The sequence below is a fragment of the Protopterus annectens genome, chromosome 7.part0, assembly GCF_019279795.1.
Source record: "Protopterus annectens isolate FY-2018-M chromosome 7.part0, PAN1.0, whole genome shotgun sequence".
NCBI classification, from domain to species: Eukaryota; Metazoa; Chordata; order Ceratodontiformes; family Protopteridae; genus Protopterus; species Protopterus annectens.
In genome coordinates this window covers 1,711,519,668-1,711,543,459 of record NC_056739.1, presented here as the reverse complement: position 1 = coordinate 1,711,543,459, position 23,792 = coordinate 1,711,519,668, and the positions used below count along the sequence as shown (strand labels likewise).

The following is a 23,792-nucleotide window of genomic DNA, read 5'->3' as shown; positions in this document are numbered from 1 at the left end:
ATTTCCAGATAATAATATTCAGAAAAACAAACATCAACTTAGAAACGTTTCAATAAAATTTAGAACTTAGAAATAGGAATCAGAAGTTCTACATACCTAAGTTTAAATCAAGTTTGACATGCTTGTATTTGACTTTAAAGGAGAACCATACCCATAGACTCAAAAAACATGTTCATTTCAACATGGTTTGGTGTTATCTATATTTTAACACCACTCTGGAAGTATTTACAGGTTTTTAAATATTTTTATACATAATTTCTGAGTCTGACCACATGCGGTCTAGCCTCTTGAAGTGATCCTGATTGCTTAATCTGCCTCTAGGTATCCCACAATGCAGTGCTTGTCTGTAAAAAAATTACATCACGCAGGCCTCTTTCTTCCTAAAGCTCCTATCACTGCATTGATTTTACATGCATATACAGCTGTCTTTCACTAAGTTAGTTTTAAGTAACATTTAATACAGTTCAATGACTACTTAAAACATAAACAGTGCAAATTCCACAGAATAGACTTTCAAAGTGCTTTTTACTGCTGCTTCTTTTTAGAATGGCTGAATTCCAGTCTTTTTTGAAGCCTGAATTGTACTACTTCAACTCATCTCCCATCCCCCTTCACACCTAACTTCCTTAGCTGTCAAAGTGCTAAGGGTAATTTGAGCTGTGATTGACAGTTCACAGCAGGAGACTAGACTCATGTACTGTTTCCTTGTTCTAGCCTTTACTTTCTGTAATGATAAAGGAAGGACCAAGGAGCTGTGACATCACAGCATGGGTGGGTTTTTAGGACGGTCATAGTGATGTCAGTTTGGGGAGGGAATTGGCCAGAAAACTACCTGTATTCATTGGTCTTGATTACATCAATAAATTGGAGACTGCAGCAAGCTTTGCCACGGTGGGATAAAAGTTTTTTTGAAACTGAAACCACCACACTGTAGTAAGGTATTGTTCTAGTCAAGAGAAACAGTCGATTTAAAATATTTTAAATGCTGTATTGTTATTTATTAATAGCAGGGACTGTAAATAGGGAGAAAATGGCAGCAAAGTTGAGCATTTAACAATAGAATCCTGTTGCTGTCCTTTAAGAATTCCAGCATTGTGGAACAAATTACCTGTATAGATAAGGTGATCTGAGACTCTGGTAAAGTTTAAAAATAATTTGGATATTTGGGTAGGAGATTTGTTTTTTGATCCAGACATGAAGGAATCTGTGATTCTTGATGGTCTTTAGACCTGAACACTGTACATACCTCTCAACCTCTTAGTGCAAGAAATCATTACAAACCCTAAAATAATGGAGGGATGAATGCCCCAAAATAGAGATAGATTTTAAATAATGCTCCTATAAACTTAGAAAGTTGGTAGAATAACAGTATTTGGGCTCTGAATAGTACGAAGACTGAACCTAAAACCCAAGTCATTATTTAGTGACTTCAGTTTTCAGTAATTTGCTGGAAAACCACAAATTTTATGAGACACAGACCAGAAATATGAGGCAAAAATCTGGACATTCTATGAAAATCTGGGCAGGTGAGAGGTACGGCACTGCAATTAAACTTATAATCTTAATTTGTATCTCTTCTGTTCTTTACAACTATATATTTAGAATGGTTCTGACACACTGACTTTAGCATAACATACAGTACACAGTAATTTTATAAATGGATGGAATTAAACATTTCTATACCATCTCAGAGACTTTAATTTTTAATATTTTCTAGAATCTGAATAACAGAATTCTCCAATTCAAATACTGGAAGATGTTGCACAAAATATAAAGAAAGGTCTTTTAGACTGTTGTTATCAGTTTGAGGCTATGAAATCATAAGCTTAGTCACACAAGTTGTAAAAGACTATGCTGCAAACAGTCTGATCTAATTAGATAACATGGGAGTGCAGTAATCACATTGACAGACTTAAGCTATTCCCATATAAGAATAAACTAACACTTATAAGCATCAGGTGTAAAGAACAAAATATTTTGTATCACCACAAAATATTAAAGCTTAAAGCAAGACATAGAAGCACCCTAACTTACAGCTTCCTCTGTGGCATCAGAAGACAGTGTAGCATCATCTTCAGCACTGAGACAGCATTTTCCATCCTTTGTCTGGCAGCAGGATACCTATAAATTATTAAATATTGTTTAATATAGGTGTAGCAGTATTTAGTGAATGCAGCGCAGTATGACACAACTGTTAGAGATATATGCAATACTTTCAGTGTTTTCTTTTTTAAAGATTCATTTTTGTTATTTTCTCAACTGCTCACAGGTGTGAAATAGCAGCAGGACACTTTGCGTACAAATGAGAGAAAAGGGTGAAATGGAATGGATCAATAAGACAACAAACACAATAGCCTTGTTAGTGATCTGCTGGGAAAGAGTACAGACATAAACAGCCATGAAAATAAAAATAGAAAAAGAAAGCAGTAAGAACTGGTCCATATATATATTTGAGAACTAGTCCATATATGTTTTTGAGACCTCTTCACTAGCTATAACACTGTTGTATTCATAACAAAATTAGAACAATTATCAGACTGCCACCATGGTAAATGGAACATTATATTGCTAGAGAAAATTAATTTCTGAAACACGATGTAAGATACCCCATATTAACAATTTTCAACAAGTTTTCTGCTGTCTACCATTATATGTCCAGCAATTAACCTGAACATGCAAATTTTCATATGTGGTCCTAGTTAGAATGACTTGGGATATAATGTGTGAGTTTTGATTTTGCAGCAGAATACTGCCAACCATACTAGACTGACGACTATGAATTTCCTGACAAAAAGGATGCATCACTGAACATTTCATGATTGTAACCACAACTTTACATTGTCAGCAAGTTATTATCAGAATACCTAATATATGATGCAATTTGTAGAAACAATAAATACTCCCTTCTACATTTTCATTCAAAACACTCTCCACTCAAGTACTGTTGTGATGATGCAATGGGCTACCATGATGTAATCATTGCCTGCCACCTATATATTTATCCATGTTGTGATGACCCACCACTGGACCAGTAATCAAGGAGCCTCAATCCTTACCACTGGCAATAGTGGAGGGTGTACACTGACAGGATGTCAGGTACACACACACTATTTCCAGATGCAGCTCTCTGTATCAAGTGCAATTTCCCTTAAGAGCACACGGAGACCACAGTCAGTCCGGGGCTGGTTTCTCCCTCTTTCTCCAGATCCCCAATATGAGTCCCCACTGGCACAGCTATATGGTTGAGATCTCAGCTGAGTGCCAAGTCAAGACCTCCAGCACCATCTCTGTCCAACCAGTGCTTCATATCCCTGCCCAAGTAGCTGACACACACACACACACACACACACACACACACACACACACACACACACACACACACACACACACACACACAAACATGGTTTGAGGTTTGATTTATACACACACACACACACACACACACACACACACACACACACACACACACACACACACACACACACACACACACACACACACACACACACACACACACCTGGGAAAGGCTGACACAGGTTTATTAGCTATGCCCCCTTTTGTCCAGACTATAAGGTAGTTATCACTGCCACCAGCCAACTCCTTGTCAGCTACTTTAAGGCCCTTAACAAGGGGTGTCCAAACTTACTGTGTAATGTTACTATTAATACAAATGGTAGTTTGACCAAGAGCAAGGCTATTAGGAGTGGCCTACACAGTGTCACAAAATAAATATGCAAGTACTCTCGGAACTTAGATATCTCTACACAGATCAGCCACAATGAAAGGTTTAAATATATTTAATAATAAATAATAAAAAAATACAATACTGAATATATATTCACAGTGACATCAAAGTTCAAAATCACAGGAAATATTTAAAACAGCATTGCAGGATAGTCTCAAATAAAGAAAGAAAAATATCTAAACTAAGCTTTGCTAGATTCCTGACTATATCTAAGAGAATTACTATACCCTAGAGCAAGACAAATGTGGTGAATGGATCTTCTAGTTGCTGTCAGGACCAAGACAAAATACAGAATGCTGTCCCTCTCTAAGAGACTTCTCAGATTAATATCTCAAACATTACTGATGGGATAGCTTGCGGAATGACATAATTTCTTGTTATCTGACTCTATCCCAGGTGAAACCCCCACTGCTGGAAGATAGAAGTATTTAGCATCTACCTGTGAAAATATATAGACCTCAGATCTTTGGCAGATGCTGGAAGTCATAAAACAATTACATCTCTTCACATTTCAAGACTAGTAATTATTTCACCTTAAAGACAATACAGAAAGTTCCCTAGTTTTAGACATTGTGTCTCCATGCTGCATTGAAACGGAACAATTCCATCTTTTAAGGCGTAGCCATAAAATAATTTAATTTCAGTTATTTTTCTAAAGTTAGCCTCCTGTATTCCAGTTTACACTGTTAAAATATACATTTAAATAGTTACAATAGTGCATGTACACTTCTGTTCTCTTCCAGCAGGGCACACTGTGGATCCATTTTGAACAGCACTTTGCAAAGACTTTTTCAACACACACTTCTGTACCAGCAGTTTGCTATACACATGACATATAGTTCTAATACATTTGCAACACAAACATCTTATATAAATCATTTTGATATTCACCAATGACATATAATTATTTACAAAATTTCAGATAGCTGTGCTGTCAGTACCCCCGTTTGTCACACATGTTTAAAAATATAAATGTAGGAATAGTTTGACTTCATGACTTGGATTATGCAGCATACCACAGGTCCAGTTATATATATTTTTTGTGGAGTTTGAAAAGATGATGGAAAATATAAATGAATAGCTCCACATGCATAAGGATTATTTTATAATGAAGAAACATATTCATGTACATTTTTAATGAGGTAATATTGCAGCTGCAAAATGTGCAAATATTGTTATTATGTTTAGGAGCTACATACAGTCATAAGCCTGATAGGCAGCAAACATAAAATTATACATATTATATTGTACCACATGAAAAGTGTAATTTCTTCATCTGAATCTACATGCATGGATTATCTATGCACAAATGACTAACAACTTTATGAAGACACAAGCAGCTCTGAAGAGCTGTTCAAAAAGAAGATATGGAAATGCTTTAACAGAATATTTGAACAGACGTGGCAGAACACATTCAAGTTTTTATTACATCAGAGTAGGTAAAAGTGAAATATAACAATGAAATAATTGAAGTACAAAACCTTTTAGCAGTGGGAATTGGATTTCATTATTTTAATTGAAAAAAGCTTACATTTCATGTGATTATAAAATGAGATGTAAATGATTGGGTGGGTTGACTGCTCCCTTAAATGGTATGTAATGTCCTGAATGTTTTTTGGGGAGGTGCAGTATTGCAACAAGAAAATGATCAGTATAACAATGCATTGAATAACAATATGACGTGCTAAATCTGAAAAGCAGGAAACTCCAGACATCTGCAATTTTTTTCTAAGATCGCAGATTTGCAAGACATCCAGGGGCATTCACTGCACTATGTAAAGTGACAGAAATTAGATGTGGAGGGCAGAGTTTACAAAAGCCATGTTTTGGGGTGGGTAGACTAATGCTTTTACAACTCATTAAAGTAAAATTGCCTGGACAACTTGTAACCCTGTCAGGGCTAGGATAAAACAATTTTTGAGGTAGAACTGGACCTGTTTTGCAAGTGCAAGATGCATGCCAAGGAGGAAGAATTAAACCTGTTGGGATAAGGTTAGTGAATTATCATACCCTCTTTTTATTAATTCAAGAGAAGCTGACATAATAAAAAAGGGAAATGCACTCATTGAGATAAATAAACCACTGGAAATAAAAACAAAAATGTGTAACAACAAACACCAGCTGAATAAAACAGTGCTAGGAGTTATATAAAACTGTTTATTCTCTCATAAAATTAAAAATTTAAGCAATTTCACATCTGCTTCATCAGACCTTCTACAGAAAATGAATGAACTGGCATGCTTATATATGCAAACATCAATCAAAGTGAGGCAAACAGGTCGAACCAATCACTTGAATTATATTAAACCAAGCATAGATATAGCATATGCATAATAAAAAACAATTAAACTAATAAAGCAACCTATATAGGAGGAAAGATCACTCAAATATTCCTGAAAAATGCGTCAATACACTTTCAGTACTAATCGAACATTGATCTGTTTGAAGCAAATACTATAAAAAGTAATATAAAATAATGCAACAATATACATATAATATATATAATAATAATATATATAAGAAATGTATATAAATAATGTATATAAGTAATATAAAATAATGCAACAATATACATATAATATATATAAGAAATGTATATAAATAATGTATATAAATAAAAAAAATGTATATGATGGCATTATATATATTTTAATAACACTCAGCAGTTATCACTTTCTAAGGCTTCATCCCTTTAGAATGAGTCTTAATGGGACTTTTTCATTAAGACCACTGCCCTGATCTACTCTTAACCTAATCATTCAGTTGACCTCCCTCGTTTCAGTAAGGTTTCTAATATCACCACCTCGGACACTGGGGTTTATCCTGTCAATCACCATGAACTTAAAAGAGTGTCGCGCATCAGTGGTCATAACATGTTTGGACAAGGCATTATTGACAAAAGTACAAACGGATACTGTATAAATGCTCTCTAATCCTGTCTTTCAGAGGTCTATGCATCTTGCCTACATAAAATGCTTGGCAGACCATGCAGCTGGCAAAGTAGACCACCACTTACTTATCTATTCAGCAAGCTTCCTCCAGCTGCTCATTTTCCTTTTCCCAAATCCTTGAAATAAACATCCAGACACTAGAGGGGGAACAGAAGAGGGCAAGCCTGACCCTCTTCTTCACCTACCCCGACTGATAAAATCCCCACCAACCCACCAACAAAAAAGGGAGGGTGGGTAGGTAGCAAGTTCACACCAAAATGTGATTACTTACCAAGCTACACTTGTCTAAACCCCTTAAGCCCCTCCCCACCCTTACCTCATTTCCTCCCAATCTTCCCTCCCTCCATTTAAACCTTTCATCAACCCCACCCCACTTAACTCTCACTAATATATCCATCTAACCCTTCTTGAAGATGTCCCTGGACAACTTGGTTTGTTGCCAAACCTCATTTGTTCAGGTCCCCTTGAATAAACACATCACACCGAATGACATTTGATGACTTTTATTAATCTTCATAACATAGCTTTGATCACCAAAATTATTAATTACAACTGGACATAGTACAGTTGATTCTAAACACAGCATAAACATCCCTGTAACATTAATCAGGACAGCATACCTACTCATCCTGCCCCAGTAAGCAGCATCCATACCTCTGCTCACTTACTTTACTTATGAAGCAGCATCCATGACTCACTTCATATCCCATTTATTAAATTACCCATCTAACCAAATAATTCAGGATGACATGACTTTACTCATCCTGACCCAGTAAGCAGCGTCCATACCTCTACTTGCTTACTTTATTTATGAAGCAGCGTCCCCATCTCACTTCATACACCACTCATTTAATTATCTTACAAACAAATAAGCAGCACCCTTACCTCAGGTTGCTTATCTATTTAGCAAGCTTCCTCCAGTTGCTCATTTTCCTTTCCCCAAATCCTTGAAATGAACATCCAGACACCAGGGGGGAACAGAAGAGGGCAAGCCGGTCCTTCTTCTCCACCAACCAGCCTGACCAGCCTATTCCCCTTCCCTTCTACCCAAAATTGTTCAGCCAACCACCTCCCATGGAAGGGTAAGCCAAACATCATTCGGTGTACCCATCAACTGTAAAACACATTAGATCCTGTCATCAATGCCAAGCACTGACAGACTCGCACTGAAAAGCACTTTCATAAAAATAAATAAGGTAGGATTACCCGTGACCCCACTGTACCACACCAGAACATCCACTCCAAGAATACATTCCCTTTTAGTTCACTTTCTTCCAGCCACTAACCATGACTCACTTTTAACCACACTCTGTGGCCCCATTATACCTCTCTAGTGACCAGGACATCTTCTACAAACAATACAGTCAGAAACAAGAGCATCAATGCTGTCAACTCTATCATCTTCCAAAGCTCCTTTCCTTCAGGCCCGACAGCTTCCACCCTCCAAATCCACAGACACATCCTGCAGCATGTATCACCTGTGCAGCCCACTTCCTTCAGCCACTGGGTAATGCAGGCTCATTTTTTATCACAGCCTCAAATTATGTGCCTCTAACATCTGCAAAAGAAAAACAAGTTAAGCATGCTGTCCTTAAAACAAAACACAACTTATTTGGATATCTAACAGCTCTGCTGTCTTAACACCTTGTCTTTACCACTTGCCAAAATCTGTGTGCATCCCCGTCCCTCAGTAGCCCTGTCAGTAAAATAGTGTGTTATTGTATCAAAATTAACCTACCCTCATTCCTCAATTGTCCCAGAGCATTACATGCCAGAGTCAACACCGAAACATTAAAACCAAAGCCACATGAAACATAAAAGGGCAATTACCACCAACATGCCTAGCTGGAATCCTATTTCCCACCCAGTGTATATAATAACAACATTGACATTTCCTTTCCAACATCCTACGTGATATAAGCAGCAGGGCATAGTAACCAGCCTAGCATTCGTTGACCAACCAATGACCTACTGAATGATTAAAATGCCTCCGTCACATAAAATGCCGCATGAACTATACTCCCCTAAACCTCCATTTCCCAACACCAACTCCTGCAACCAAAACCTCTTAATAACCACAGCCTATCAAACTTCACAACACGAACCTACCCCCCCTTGACTAATAAATCACCAATCAAGATTCAGTAAGTTCAAGTAGTCTAGTCACCCATACAACTACAGCACCTTCAGTAAATCCTCCCCCACAACAAAAACAATCTTGCCAATAGCCAGAGTCTTTCAGTCTTCACACTCAACCTACCCAGCCGCCCCAAAACACCAACCACTGACCAAGATGTACTAAGTTCACTTAACTTTGTCACCCATGCAACTACAGTTCTATGCCCAAAGTATTAACCCCACCTATGCCCAAAGTATTAACCCCACCCAAAACAACCAAAGTAATTGGTCAAAATGCAACTGCAGGACTCCAAAAGCTTAACATCCTTAATCTGCTGCTTGTCCCTGGCCTTTCCCTTAAAGCTTTTCATCCAGTATGATACCTATACAGCTAGTAAGGACTTGAAACCTGGCCTATATCTGCAAAGAAAACCAAAGCCACACCTTGCGTAGGCCTTCCAACATCCACGATGACAACAACGTGCCCAGTTCCTGAAATATCCCAAAAGCACCCATGTACCTACAATGCTTTCTAAAACGTGATCTGCAAAATTCACCCCAAGCACAAGTGAAATGGCCCATGTGCCACTCTGTCTAAACTTTAACCTGGTATGTGACATTATCAGTACCTACTTAAAGGGCAAGTACATCCTCTCGAAGATACCACACCTTAGGAACAAACTCTAATGACCGGAAAGTCGACCATAACAACCCGCTGTCACCATCTGTGAGCTCACTGTGTAAACACCCCTCACAGCACCACTATCTTGCTCTGCTCTGAGTAACGCCTGGGACCTCTCCTGCAATCCTCCTCACCATTCAATCCCCATTTCCTTCAGGTTATTGAGCCAACCCAAAGTAGAATTCCTAGTCTAACCATGCCACTTTCTGGATCTTTGTTTCTAAGTTCTTTAGGGATTTCTTCTGTAACTTTAGGTCATGATATTTACATTTGTTTTTTCTTTGCAGGTGGTGGTTCTGTGTTAGGTTGTTCAGCTTTGGCAGTGATGCGCAGTGAGCTGCAGAAGAAATCCCTAAAGAACTTGGAAACAAGGTCAAAGAGGGCAATTTAAAGTAGCATCCTTCAACTAGGACGTCTCCTAACCTTTAGATATCCTGAACTATGCATGGTCTTAAATCCGAGTCCATACCCACACATTCTGTAGCAATTACAATGTGCATTCAGTCCTTTTGCATTTAACTCCTACCCTTAATTGGTGTTATTCTATTATATTAGCTAGTAATACTAGAAGTGACCTTTGTGTACTTCAGTCTGGCATACCTTACTACAAACCACCTCAATAAACCTAATGTCAAAACTGTTGCTCTTATTAGTAATATCCCCCCAGTAAGCATTCAACTTGGTATCTACCAAATCCTGGGACTGTATTAACACAAGTTTTTTTGAAGGGTATGAAGTCTTTCATTATTTCCTAACTTCAGTCATAAGGCCCAGCCAGTAACATACTAAGCCTAAACCATTCCCTCTTGCAACTGAAACTCTGCACATTATGTTTAAGGAAAGGCACCTCAGTCAGTATGCCAAACCCCGATATATGCCCTCCTCTTACCACCTGCATTAAGCCAGCTGACCAATCTGAGGACCCTGTAGCCAACTTCCAACCAAAACATCACTCAAACTGCTGTTATTATAAACCACCAATATCTGTATTTACTATTGCTGCCACTAAATGAACCTAGTACGTGTCACCTCTGATCATGACCAAACAGCGACAGTACAGGATTCCAATTTGCTTTCACAAATGCACATTAGTCCTGTAAAATTATGCTAATGGCTTTTAACCGTTATCATCTCAGAAGAGTCAGTCGTTTTTCTCCACTGCCATCCCCATCCTACTCAAGTGTCAAAAAACTTAGTAATAAGAAAGCCCAAAGAGGCAAATTAAAATGATTTCATCCAAACAAACATCAGCCAAAATATTCCTGCTTAATACACATACATGCACACCCTCCTGCACCTTAGCCATGCAGAACTGAATACACTGTTAAAGATCACCATTTAAGGGCTTAAGGTGCTTTCACCTACATATAGCCTCCCCCCATGCCCACCAGTAATTATACCCACATTGCTGATGAACATTCCTTATTGACATGAAGAAGTAAGTTGCCTGTACTTTATTAGCAGATTTTAATGATGCACATTACGTATAAATCATTAGTGTCATACCAGAAGATCCATCCAGTTGCAGACCAGTTTAAATAGCAAATATTTATGAGAACACCAGAAATATTAACAAACTGATAACAAATGCTAAGTCAATATGCACACTCCTTGCAGCAGTAATGTCATCTGAATAAATCTGCATTAAGAAAATAAGCATTATTACTAATGCAGAGCCACGGTGGTGCAGCAGTAGCATTGTCGCCTCACAGCAAGAGGTTCTCCCATTTGATTCTCGGCTGGAGCACCTTCTATGTGGAGTCTGCATGTCCTCTCCATGGTTGAGTGGCATTCGAAAGACATGCGTGAATGGGCGTGCCTTTGTTGAAGGTAGGGCGTCGGGCTGGCACCTCAGCATCATAAAAATCGATTGCCAATCATTAGCGAACTGGAGTTCCGCTGTGGTGACCCGTAACCGGAAAAAGCAGAAAGAAAAGCAACTAATGCAGAAGATGCTGCTGGCAAAACAACTTTGCATTACAGTGCTTGTAGAACACATTCATCTCATTTGAATCCTTACGTTTCTCTGTCATCAAGCATGTCTGTCTCTTCTGCCATCTGTAAACACAGGCCTGACCCAGCTAAATGGCTAATAATGCTGAATTGTCATAGCATACCCCTCCAATATACCAGATATGGATAATGGACAAATGAAGTCCTATGCAGGTTAATTAATCAGGTCCCCCACCAGCCATACCATAATCGCCTCACTTGGTTGTCTTTCCCCATTTTCCATAACACTGTTTAAACCTGTCAGTGTCCAAACTATTTTCTGCTTTAGTTGTACAACTAGCTTGTACCTCCAGTACAAGTGTGGCAGCTCAACTATGAAGCAAACCCTACCTTCCGGATGGGCAATTAGGCTCTTCTGATGCTTATAAGTTTATTCTTGTGTAGCCATTGAGAAGGGAGACTGATTTTAATTAGGGCTTATATAAATATATATATATATATATGACATACCTCAACTCTGGTCTACTCTAAAGTGCTAAAATTCATTCTAGGGCACGTGGTGAGGGAACGATATAAGCACACTAACAAAAAAGCACCCCTGCCAAGATGCAACCCTGTCGACTTAACAAATCATGTAACCATAATCGGGTTATATTTTAAAGTTGCTCCAGCGCCTCCCTCAGCACCCCTCCGCATGTGCAGACTAAACCGTTACCATAGTAAACCCCACAGTATCAGCCTAAAGCCCGCAAAAAGAAATTCCCGGTTCTCTCAAGCTCCCTAACTGGCAAAAACTAATGACCACACCATAACCACCAATGAACGGCAATTCCTCTGCTGACCAGATCAAAATCTCCAACCCAACTAGGGTCAGTCTTTTCTTCTCTCTTTTTTTTTTTTTTGAATAGGAGCAGCATTACCAAAAAGCTTTCTGGAAGGTACTGAGTCTGAAATGTAACTGCCTGACCTTTATACAGCAGAGCGTACTCTTCAGATGGAACCAAGCCACCGATAAGGTACAATTACGGGGTAAACCAAACTAAATAATACATTGACCCTCCCCCCTTCACACTGTTCCTCCCATCCAACAGTAGCTCAAACCTGGCTACAATGCTTGGCCAAACTGGGAGGACACGGGTGCTAAATTACAGCTGGATCGTAACTAACTGTAAAATAAGAAAGTAGCAGTAGCAACATCTGGACCTTCATACAACCGTAGTCGAGCTATATGCATGTGCAACTGGCAACAGTCATTCATGGGCATCTCACAGACCCAGCAACCTACTTCTGCTAACGAAAAATAACAGGGACTAGAAAATTAAAACTCCCACCACCACTACCCCCCGCTGACTTCCTTTAAAGCTCCACCAACTAAACTGGCCATTATACGAGCATGCTCTGAACACCCATGCATACTGCATACAAGAAATGCTATACACAGCCCCCTGCATACACTGACCCAAGCGACAACCACCAGAAGCCATCACCACCAAGCCTCTGAAAAGTCATGAAACTCTTATGGTACACAGAATTAAGACAATAAACTGGACCACAAACTCGGAGCTCCCACAATTCGAAAGAGAGAGAGAGAGAGAGAGAAATCCATATAATCAAACTCTCTGCCACTGCTCCACACTTGAAACAGTCCCACCAACTTCTGCAAAGTGACATTAGTTATAACCATGGAATAAAAAATATACTTGTAGCTGCCAAAGGTGTATAAGGTATGAACCAAACAATACGTGAAAAGCCAAAAACACCACCATGAACGGTTAAATCCTTTAATAAGTAAATCCAAAAACTAAAAGTTAAACCACAGAAGCGATAAAGCCTGGCACCACAGGACCCAGAAACCAAGTGGCAAATACACTCTTAGTAGAAACGAAACTGCAGAGCTGAATGCTTAAAGCCTTTATTATAAACCAAACAGAATAATTCCAAGCGCTTTCGCTAGGTTAAATACCGAGCTTTTTTCAAAAAAGCTCGGTATTTAACTATTCCCTGTTTTGGTTATATATAAAAACTTTAAGCATTAAGCTCTGCAAATCCTTTAATAAAACATAGAACATAAATGAATAAAACAAAATAAAATGGAGTCCCCTGTTTTTAACGATAAGCGCTTTTTGAAATATCCTTCTTCAGATTGTATAGTGAGACAGGAGAATGTTCAATTAAAACCATTTCCATCCAATCAAACATAAGTACAGAAACAACACCCTCTCTAGGATCCAATCAGCTGCGAACCAATGAAACTAATCGAAAGGTGGACATTCCTCCTTTACATCCATTTAACTTCCATCCAATCAAAGGTCAGTGTGAATCAAATGCCTTCTCCATGGTCCAATCAACTATAAACCAATGACGATGGTCAAGAGCAAACACTCCTCCTTTTCATCCAATAGTGGGTCTCCTATTCTTTAGGAGAGGTCAGATAGGAAAAATGGCATTCAAGACTGGCAGCCTGTCCACTCGCAAGTTAATAATCCACTTAATTTCATTACATTCTGTAGCATTAGTGATGTCCCCTTGTTTCATACCCAGGAAAGTGGTTTCTAACACTTTGAAATAAAATAAAATCGATGAGAAGGAAATTGCATCATATGGCTAGCAAGACAATTCTTGGGGTTTTTATGATGAATATCTCAGAGATGTCTCAAAACTCTGTTTTTAAAGCACTGATCAGTTTTGCCTACATAATAGGCAGAACAGTCTGAACAAGTGGCCAGGTATACAACATGAGGGGTATTGCAATCAGCGTGCCAGGAGAAGTGATACTGGATTTTATTAACAGGATGTATGAATGAATTACTGGTATCAATGCTATTGCAGGCCATGCATCTACCACAATGAGAAGTTCCTTTTTTGTTACTTTAATGGATGTATTCTGCACACCATCTTTCATACAGAGCAAACATTTCAAGTTCTTTTTATTTTTAAAGGTGAATCGAGGTGTTTTGCCTACAATCTCCTGTATCTTGTCATGCTGTGTTAGGATGGGCCAATTTCTCTTTATGATCCCACATATTTCATAGCAATCATTGGTATATATTAAACTGAAATTTATGCCATTTCTAGTATGATTGGCAGATGCCCTCTTATTGCTAGATGTATTGATTCTATGTAGTAATGGTGCTCCTTTATTTTTTCCTTACATTTATTGGCTCATCATTACTTAATGTAACGTCATTAGTGGTATAACCACTTTCTTTGAGATTTTTCTGTAAATAGGAAACTTCTTTATCATAGTCTGATTCACTGATACAAAGTCCTGATATCCTTGTAATCTCATTCTCCATTATGTTCTTCGAAATATGCTTGGGATGCATACTACTTTTATGTAGATAATGATTCTTCCAAGTCTCTTTCCTGTGTATCCTGGTACCAATCTCCTTTTCTTGATCTAGAATTAATGTTACGTCCAAGAAGTCTATGTTGGTGCCCGATGATTGAACAGTAAATTTCAAGAAGGTGGTAGTTTCATTTAAATATGCTACAAAGGACTGTAGCTGTTCTTTATTTCCATTCCAAATAAGAAGTACATTGTCCACAAATCGATTTTATTTCAAAGTGTTAGAAACTACTTTCCTGGGTATGAAACAAGGGGACATCACTAATGCTACAGAATGTAATGAAATTAAGTGGATTATTAACTTGTGAGCGGACAAGCCACCAGGCTTGAATGCTGTTGTTCCTATATGACCTCTCCTAAAGAATAGGAGACCCACCATTGGATGAAAAGCAAGAGTGTTTGCTCTTGACCATCTTCATTGGTTTATAGTTGATTGGACCATGGAGAAGGTGTTGGATTCACACTGACCTTTGATTGGATGGAAGTTAAATGGATGTAAAGGAGGAATGTCCTTTCGATTAGTTTCATTGGTTCACAGTTGATTGGATCCTAGAGAAGGTGTTGTTTCTGTACTAACATTTGATTGGATGGAAATGGTTTTAACTGAATATTCCTCTAGCTCACTATAAGATCTGAAGAATGATATTTCCGAAAGTGCTTATCATTAAAAACAGGGGAGTCCATTTTATTTTGTTTTATTCATTTATGTTCTACGTTTTATGAAAGGATTTAACTATTTGAGGTGGTGTTTTTGGCTTTTTGCGTATTAGTTATAACCACCACCACCCTTCCCACTACTGGCTTCCCTCATCTGTCGATACAGAAAGAACCATGAACACTACCCTGCATCTGACTAAACAACACCTCGCACCAACTATCCCCTACTCTCAATCAGAGAAATAAATAAATAGGCACATACCTACCGACCCCTGCCACCCACAAATACCCAAAGGCCTACCTTTCTTCCTGGTATACCCACAGGTCGTCATGGGCGTATCTTGCCTTAGCAAGTTCATACCAAAATGTGATTACTTACCCAGCTACACTTGTCTAAACCCCTTAAGCCCCCCCACCCTTACCTCATTTCCTCCCAATCATCCCTCCCTCCATTTAACCCATTCATCTCCCACACCCACTTAACTCCCACTAATATATCCATCTAACCCTTCTTGAAGATGTCTCTGGACAACTTGGCTTGTTGCCAAACCTCATTTATCACAACAAAGCATGTAATATCACTATACCCAGGAAATAAACTCCTCTCCACATGGATTAGGAATTATTTAGCTCAGATGAGTTTGTTTCCTGGGTACAGAGATCCTGCACACTTTGTTGTGATTACTAGTTTATGTTGGCATGCCTGGAAATCAGCTTTTTTTCCCTTTTCTTTTCAGAGTTGCAGTTATGAGTTTCTCTTGCTCTGCTGTGTGCTCAGGATGCTTACAGATGTGAGACTCTGTCTGAATGTTCCATGGGTACATGGAAGGAGTTATAGAAATGAGTGTCTCTTAGAGTGTTCCAAGTGTGTGTGAGCAGAGGAGTCAGAGTGTTCAATACATATACATAAAAAGAGTCATAAATGGGAATTTCCATCAAAGTGCTTCAAGTGAAGCTTGGAGGAATTACATTGACTCTCTGTTGAAATATTCCATGTGAGTGAACGAAGGATTACAGCTATGAAATCTGTTTCAGTGTTTCTTATGTGTATACATATATATATATATATATATATATATATATATATATATATATATAAAGAGTCACAAACATAAGTTTCTGTCAGAGTGCTTCATAGGTGGTAGGATGAGTTTGAAATGTGACTCTCTTTTCTGCTGGAATGTCAGTTGTGACTGGATGGGGAGAATTTCAGATGTGAGTCTCTATTTGATTGGTCCAAGGTGTTACAGATTGAATCTCTGATGGAGTGTTCCATATATGTGAGTGGAGGAATTACAGATATGAGCTTTCTTTCAAAGTGTCTGTTAGGTGGGGAAGTTAGAGGTGTGAGTCTCTGTCAAAAGGCCATATGCCAGCGGGAGATGTCAGAGATCTGAATCTCTGTTAGGATGTTACCTGTGTTATTTTGGAGAAGTAGAAATGTGGTTTTATGTTGAAGTATCCCTTGCATTGGGGTATAAGACAGTTACACATGGGAATCATTTACAGAAAATTCCTGGTACATCAGAAATGTTAGGATGAAGATATTGCACAGGGAAGATTCTAGTCTTTCTTGCGGTTTTTACTGGATGGTTTTACTGATACCACAAACAGAAAAACAAAGAAAAAATACAACAAATAACAACCCAGCCAATATACAGAAAATGTATTACTTAACGCCTTGGCTATTCAGCCTTCAAAGAGTAAAAAACACATTATTAACATGACCAATATATACAGATAAAATTAACAAAACACACCCACTGTTAATTAGATTAAATTGAATTACATATTTCCACTTGATTCCACTCCACCTATCCAATTGATAATCACATCGCAACAGTAGTCAGGAAATCCTTCTATGTGGCACACGTCATCACAAAAGATGTCTCATCCAGAAAAAAAGAGGTCATTGTTCTCCTCTACTCATCACTCATTAGACCTATTATAGAGTACAAAGCCCCTTTTTGAATGTACCTCACAAGACATCTACAACAACTGGAAAGGCCGCAGGAATACCTCACAAAGAGGATTACTGGCCTCAAACAGATGACCTACGCAGACCGTCTCAAAAAACTCCAGCTTTACTCCGTCGCATGTCACATATCGCCTACTCAGAGGTGATCTCTGCCTAACATACAAAACTATGTCAAACCCAGAGCTGTTGGACATGCTCCACTTAAAGAAATCCCAATCCCTCTGAGCTACATGGTCTAGGGACATAAACCTTGTCACCACAATAAACAGAACATGACGGAGGGATATATTTCTGTCCCAGTGACTTCCCATACTCTGAAATAAACTACCTATCTATATCAAACAAAGTTCCTCATTAGCACTCTTCAAGAAAAATCTTGATGATTGGATGGAAAATTCACCCCGGGGATCCTTTCTGTAGCTCTGCTCGACAGTGGCACAGGAAAATAATTTTCTTGGGTGGCAAAAGCCAGGGTACCTTTTTGGCTGGGATTATATAGGCCCCAGGGCCGATAGCCTAGTACCTACCTGTGAACCTATGAACAATCCTTGTTTAACCCTAGTGGTTCCAATGTGTTAAACTTTAAAATATATGAAGTTTCTTTTTTACGAAGTTTAGTATTTAAACTAACAAGTTCACCCAGAGATACCTCAACCTTTTCCAAAACACAACCCAGAATACAATCAGGGTTAGAACCATGAAAATCAAAAAATTGACTACCTAAAGGACTATCCATTTTAACATTTTTTTATATCTCTTAGGTGTTCTTCAAAGTGTACTTTGAAACTTCTACTAGTTTCACCAATATAATATTTATTACAACTACACTTTAAAGCATATATAACCCCACGTGTTACATTTAAAATTACCTTTTACAGAAAAATAACATCCATTAATATATTTAAAATAATTTACCACATTTTTACATACAGAACATTTGCCATATTGCACAGTACCTACAGGTGTTGACATATTCCTGCTAATTCCCACAATAGGTAATTCAAAATGGTTATGTACTACCATGTCTCCTAAATTTCTTGCCCTCTTATGAGAAATTTGTAACCTTTTGGGCAATAATGAATACAATTCCTTATCTCTAAATAACATAGGCCAAAACTGTCATGCTGTATTAACAACTTTGTTACTGATGACATTAAAAGTAGTTACAAAGAAAACATCATTAATACTTGTTCCATCGTTGCCTATATAGGAACTAAAAGTATTATCAGGCCTAAAATAAGCCATATCCCTTATATTAATTTGAGTATTGGGCCACCTTAATTCCATTATTTTAGTTTTAGCCTCTGCAACTAACCTGGTATCATAACCCCTATATAGAAACATTTTTTTCAGATTCCAACATTTCCTTATTAAATACTTCATCTATATTACAAAGTCTATGTATTCTTAAAAATTCATTGTATGGTAAAACTTTCATTAAATGATCTGGATGACAACTGCTTCCATATAGGAATTGATTTCTGTGTTCAAATGTATTGTATAACCCAGTATTCAGTTGATTAAGCTTAATATCCAGAAAATTAACTTCCATCCCCAACTGAATACTATCAAATTGTAGGCCCATAGTTTTTGTAAGTCTTCCAGAAACTGAGAGGCCATATCCATGGGGCCTTCACATAAAAAAATAAGATCATCTATGAATATTAAATACAACAAAATCTGTGACCTATAAAAACTATGACGGTATATATTGTCAAACTCAAATTTGCCCATAACCAAATTGGCATGCATGGGGGCAAAAGCCGCCCCCATCACAGTTCCTTACAGTTGATGGAAAACTTCCCCATTAAAAGTAAAAAAAAAATATTTGTTAAGCAAAATAAAACCAAATCAATCAAAAAACATGACATAGGGGAATCACCTAAAAAATAGAACAAAGCCTGAATACCAACATTATGTTTAATGTTGGTGTATAAACTTTTTATATCCATAGATAACCAATACATAGAACTATTCCATCTAAATTCCTTTATGTTAATCAAAAAATATTGACTATCCCTCACATATGAAGGTAATCTTAAAACATAATTTTTCTAAACTTCATGCAAAAAAGTACTGATAGATTTTAAAAAATACTTTTCGGCAGAAACAATAGGCCTCCCAGTCAGATTATTAAGGCTCTTGTGAGTCTTGGGAAAGCAGCAGAAAACAGCAAGACTGCTATTTTCTACAGAAACATTTATTGTAACATGATCAGAAGAAAAATAACCTAAACATTGGCCCTTATCAAGTAATAACAGATACCTGTCAATAGCTTTAAAATAACATTCAATATTGCATTTTTCATAGACATTGCTATCATTTAAGTGCATGTAGCACATATCTAAATATTGCACAAAATTCAAAACCACAATTTGATTACCTTTATCAGTTGGCTTTACAACAAAATTTCTATTACAAAATTTACAAAATTCTATCCATTGTTGTTTATCTAAATTAAAACAAATGTTAGATTTATTACACATTAACATATCATGGTGCTTTTCTACCTCAAAATTAATTGTAGAAATATAGCTCTGTATGCATGTATTAGTATATGGGGGAATAAAACAACTTTTAGCCTTAATTGCACTAGTGTCAAGGCAAGCATACACATTAGCAGCATCACCATGAACTATACAATCAGTAGAATTATCTAAAGCAGATGTACATGAGTAAAAGGAATCATCAGAAACACTTTCAGAGTATACACAATTACCAGTATTAACATTTTTATTCTTATTATTAAAAAATGTATCAAATGCAACTTTCTACCTAACAAGAAAATCTCACTTTTTAAAATATGCAATCTAGGAAGAGCAGTGGGTATGAATTTCAAACCTAACATAATACTGACCTCACAACATCAGAAACCGCAGCATTAGATAAATTCAACAACAAGGAGTCATTTACAACAAAGCGACCATCAGTTCTGTCTCTTCTTTTTGTTAAATTGTCCTTTTTGATTGCCATTGACATTTCTATATTGTCCCCAGTCACTTCTGTTCCGTTTACCGTGAAAGTTATTCGTGGGTTTACTATTAGTCTGTTGATTGTCGTTCCAAAACCTGTTATTAAAGTCTGGAGTATTTCCGGCCTCCGGTAAACCGCAAAAGTCTTCCTGTTCCCCATTGATATTAGAATTTTGCTCAGCCCTGTCAGGAAGAGCAAAAGAAACAGTAAAATAAGCAGAGCTGTTATTTAAACTGCTATTATTTCTTTTCCTGGACGAAGAGCGTTTATTATTGTGTTTATAAAGAAAAGCCTTATCTAATTTATAGTCTTTAGTGTCTCTTGTAATTTTAAAACTTTTTAATTCTATGAGACCCTGTTCCATTTCTTCTAGCATCACATTAATATCTTTTAACATTTCATCCATCTTGGAACAAGAAACAAATTGTTGCAATTCCATATTCAAAATCTCTTCCTTAAGCTGCCGTTTTTTTAAGGTGGTCTCGATCAATGAGAATACAGATCCATTCAAGAGAGCAATTATGGGCTGCTGCAATTCACCTTTTATGGAAAGCCAGATCCTCAGGGCTTTTCGTATCAAAGGACTAGTAGGTGATTTAGCAGCCCGCAACCCTCTAGGGGTAATATTTAAGTCCAGGTAGCATTATAAATATAAAATTTTAAAATGTGTGCTAGTCTTTTTACATAGTAAATGCTCTAATTTGTCCCTTAAATTGCAGGCTTCTGCAGGTAAAGATGAAACAGTAGACACACCTATGGCACCAAATGGATCAGAACACCGACTGTTCCGCTCACCCATAAAATGATTCCACACGCTACTCAATGTAGTAGTGCTAAGGTCAGCCTGTTGCATATTAAGCCCATTAGAGACACCATCACTGGACCTGGAACTCTTATCCAATTATTGAACCACATGCTGTTCCATGGATCTCTGACTTGAGTCCAGATGGTCTTTTCTAAATAAACGAGGAACATTATTGGCAGGGTCCACAGCCATTGATACTGATACCACAAACAGAAAAACAAAGAAAAAAATACCACGAATAACAACCCAGCCAATATACAGAAAATGTATTGCTTAGCACCTCGGCTATTCAGCCTTCAAAGAGTCAAAAACACATCATTAACCTGACCAATATATACAGATAAAATTAACAAAACACACCCACTGTTAATTAGATTAAATCATATTACCTATTTCCACTCACAATCCTTGTTTAACCCTAGTGGTTCCAATGTGTTAAACTTTAAAATATATGAAGTTTCTTTTTTACGAAGTTTAGTATTTAAACTAACAAGTTCACCCAGAGATGCCTCAGCCTTTTCCAAAACACAACCCTGAATACAATCAGGGTTAGAACCATGAAAATCAAAAAAATGACTGCCTAGAGGGCTGTCCATTTTAACATTTTTATATCTCTTAGGTGTTCTTGAAAGCGTACTTTGAAACTTCTACTAGTTTCACCAATATAATATTTATTACAACTACACTTTTTTTTTTTACTGGATGGTTTGGTTGTGTTATGTTTTTGCCCTTTGGTTTGGTTGAAAAGGTAGGACTGGGAGGTCTCATGTTGAGAGTTTTATACATGTAACCGGGAAGAGTTAGAGATGTGAGTCACAGGAAGAGTATTTGATCTACAAACAGGAAGTGTCATGAGGCTGTGTCATAGTGTTCCAACTGAATACAGGGAAAATTGAAGATATTGTTTCTGTTGGAGTACTCGATACGTGTGGTAGAAAACAGGGAAAGATCAAAATGTATGTTTCTATTGGAAACTAAGGGAAGTAAGTTGGTGACTAAAACAGTCCTCTATTCACCTTCCTGGCTGGACACTAACTGGAGAAAAGTAAGTCCTGGAATTTAAAAACACTTGTTTATATATCTATATTTAAAATGTAACTATGGACATGAGCAGAGTGATATACCAGCCAGAGTCTGCATTAGGGAGCACTGTTCACTTAATGGGTTCTGTGCTGGCATACTTAAGAATACTGTAGTTGACAAAAGAGTGAAATGTTGTATCAGTCATCACTATTTCACTGTATTTTGCATTCAGCAAATAGGAGAAATGGATCACAAGAACCTATCCCGGAAACAATCTAGTTAGAAAACATTTTAAATTAAAACAATAAAAGTAATAAAAACATAACAGTCTGATGAAGCAACACTGATAATGCAATAGCACTTTGTCAGCCAGATGATAATGAAACAGATTAATAGATTAATAAAACAGATTAACTTCATTAATTTGACAATGAAAATCTCTTAACCCTGGACTCTTGTAAGTGTAGTTTTGTCAAAGGAAGGTCCTGAGTCCTTAACTGTATTAATTTCTTGGAAAAAGTAATTAAAACACTGGATAGTGGTTATGCAGAGCATATAACATATCTAGACCTGACCAAGGCCTTTGACACTATTTTCCATGCATTCATTACTGATAGACTTGTAAATCTAAATATAAATCCTTATATTGTACTGTGATCAGCTAACTGGTTGTCTGACAGAACCCGTCTGATTAGGGTAGCAGGTGCCACTTCTGAAAACAAAAAAGTTACCAGAGGTGTACCACAGGGCTCAGTTTTAGGATGTTTCCTACATGACATATATTTGTAAGACATTCATGCCTGCACTCCTGGCCTATGTTTAACTAAGTTTGCAGAGGACCGTAAATTCAGAGTTCAATCTTCAATTGACTACCAATTGCTCCAGCATGGGTTAGACCATGTTATCAGCTGGTAGAAGGACAATAGTGAATCAAACACAGGTGATACTGTTTCAGAATATAAAACTCTATAGAAAACAAACACTTGACACACCAAATGCTTTAATGCAAAGCTTTCGGGTCTACACCCTTCATCAGTACATGTACTGATGAAGGGTGTAGACCTGAAAGCTTTGCATTAAAGCATTTGGTGTGTCAAGTGTTTGTTTTCTATAGAAGGACAATAGTCTCAAATTAAATGTAAAAAAATGTAGCATAGTTCAGTTTTGTAAACAGAACAGTTTCATTTACCACATAGAAGATGAACCCCTCCAATCTGATGCTGTTGTAAGGGTTTTAGGTACTCTTGTTGATAATTCCTTACCATTTGACCATCATGTCTCCACACTAGTTCAGAAAGTGTTTTATCTGATCCATCTAATTTCCAAAGGCATCTCCACTAGATCCAAAGACACCATAATTCTTTTTTACTTGTATCTTATCAGACCCATTATTAAATATAATGTACCTTTTGACATGTATTTATCTAAACATATCACACAACTTGAGAGATCTCAGAGATTCATAACTAAAAAGATCAGTCAAAAATCTTAGTTATCAAGAGAGACCATCAGCCTTTTTCTGTACCCAGTCTCTTACTGACTCCTCCATGGAAATCTT

The 23,792-nt window shown here is 37.4% G+C and overlaps 1 protein-coding gene across 1 annotated transcript in view; it reads right to left on the bottom strand.

The window, feature by feature from the left end:
• Positions 1-23,792, bottom strand: part of LOC122807194 (aldehyde oxidase 1-like) — a 784,671-nt gene that overhangs the window by 577,965 nt on the left and 182,914 nt on the right. Inside the window, exon 7 of the mRNA XM_044078244.1 lies at positions 2,035-2,121. Within this exon, the coding sequence (XP_043934179.1) occupies positions 2,035-2,121 (87 nt within the window). The remainder of the gene's footprint in view (positions 1-2,034; positions 2,122-23,792) is intronic.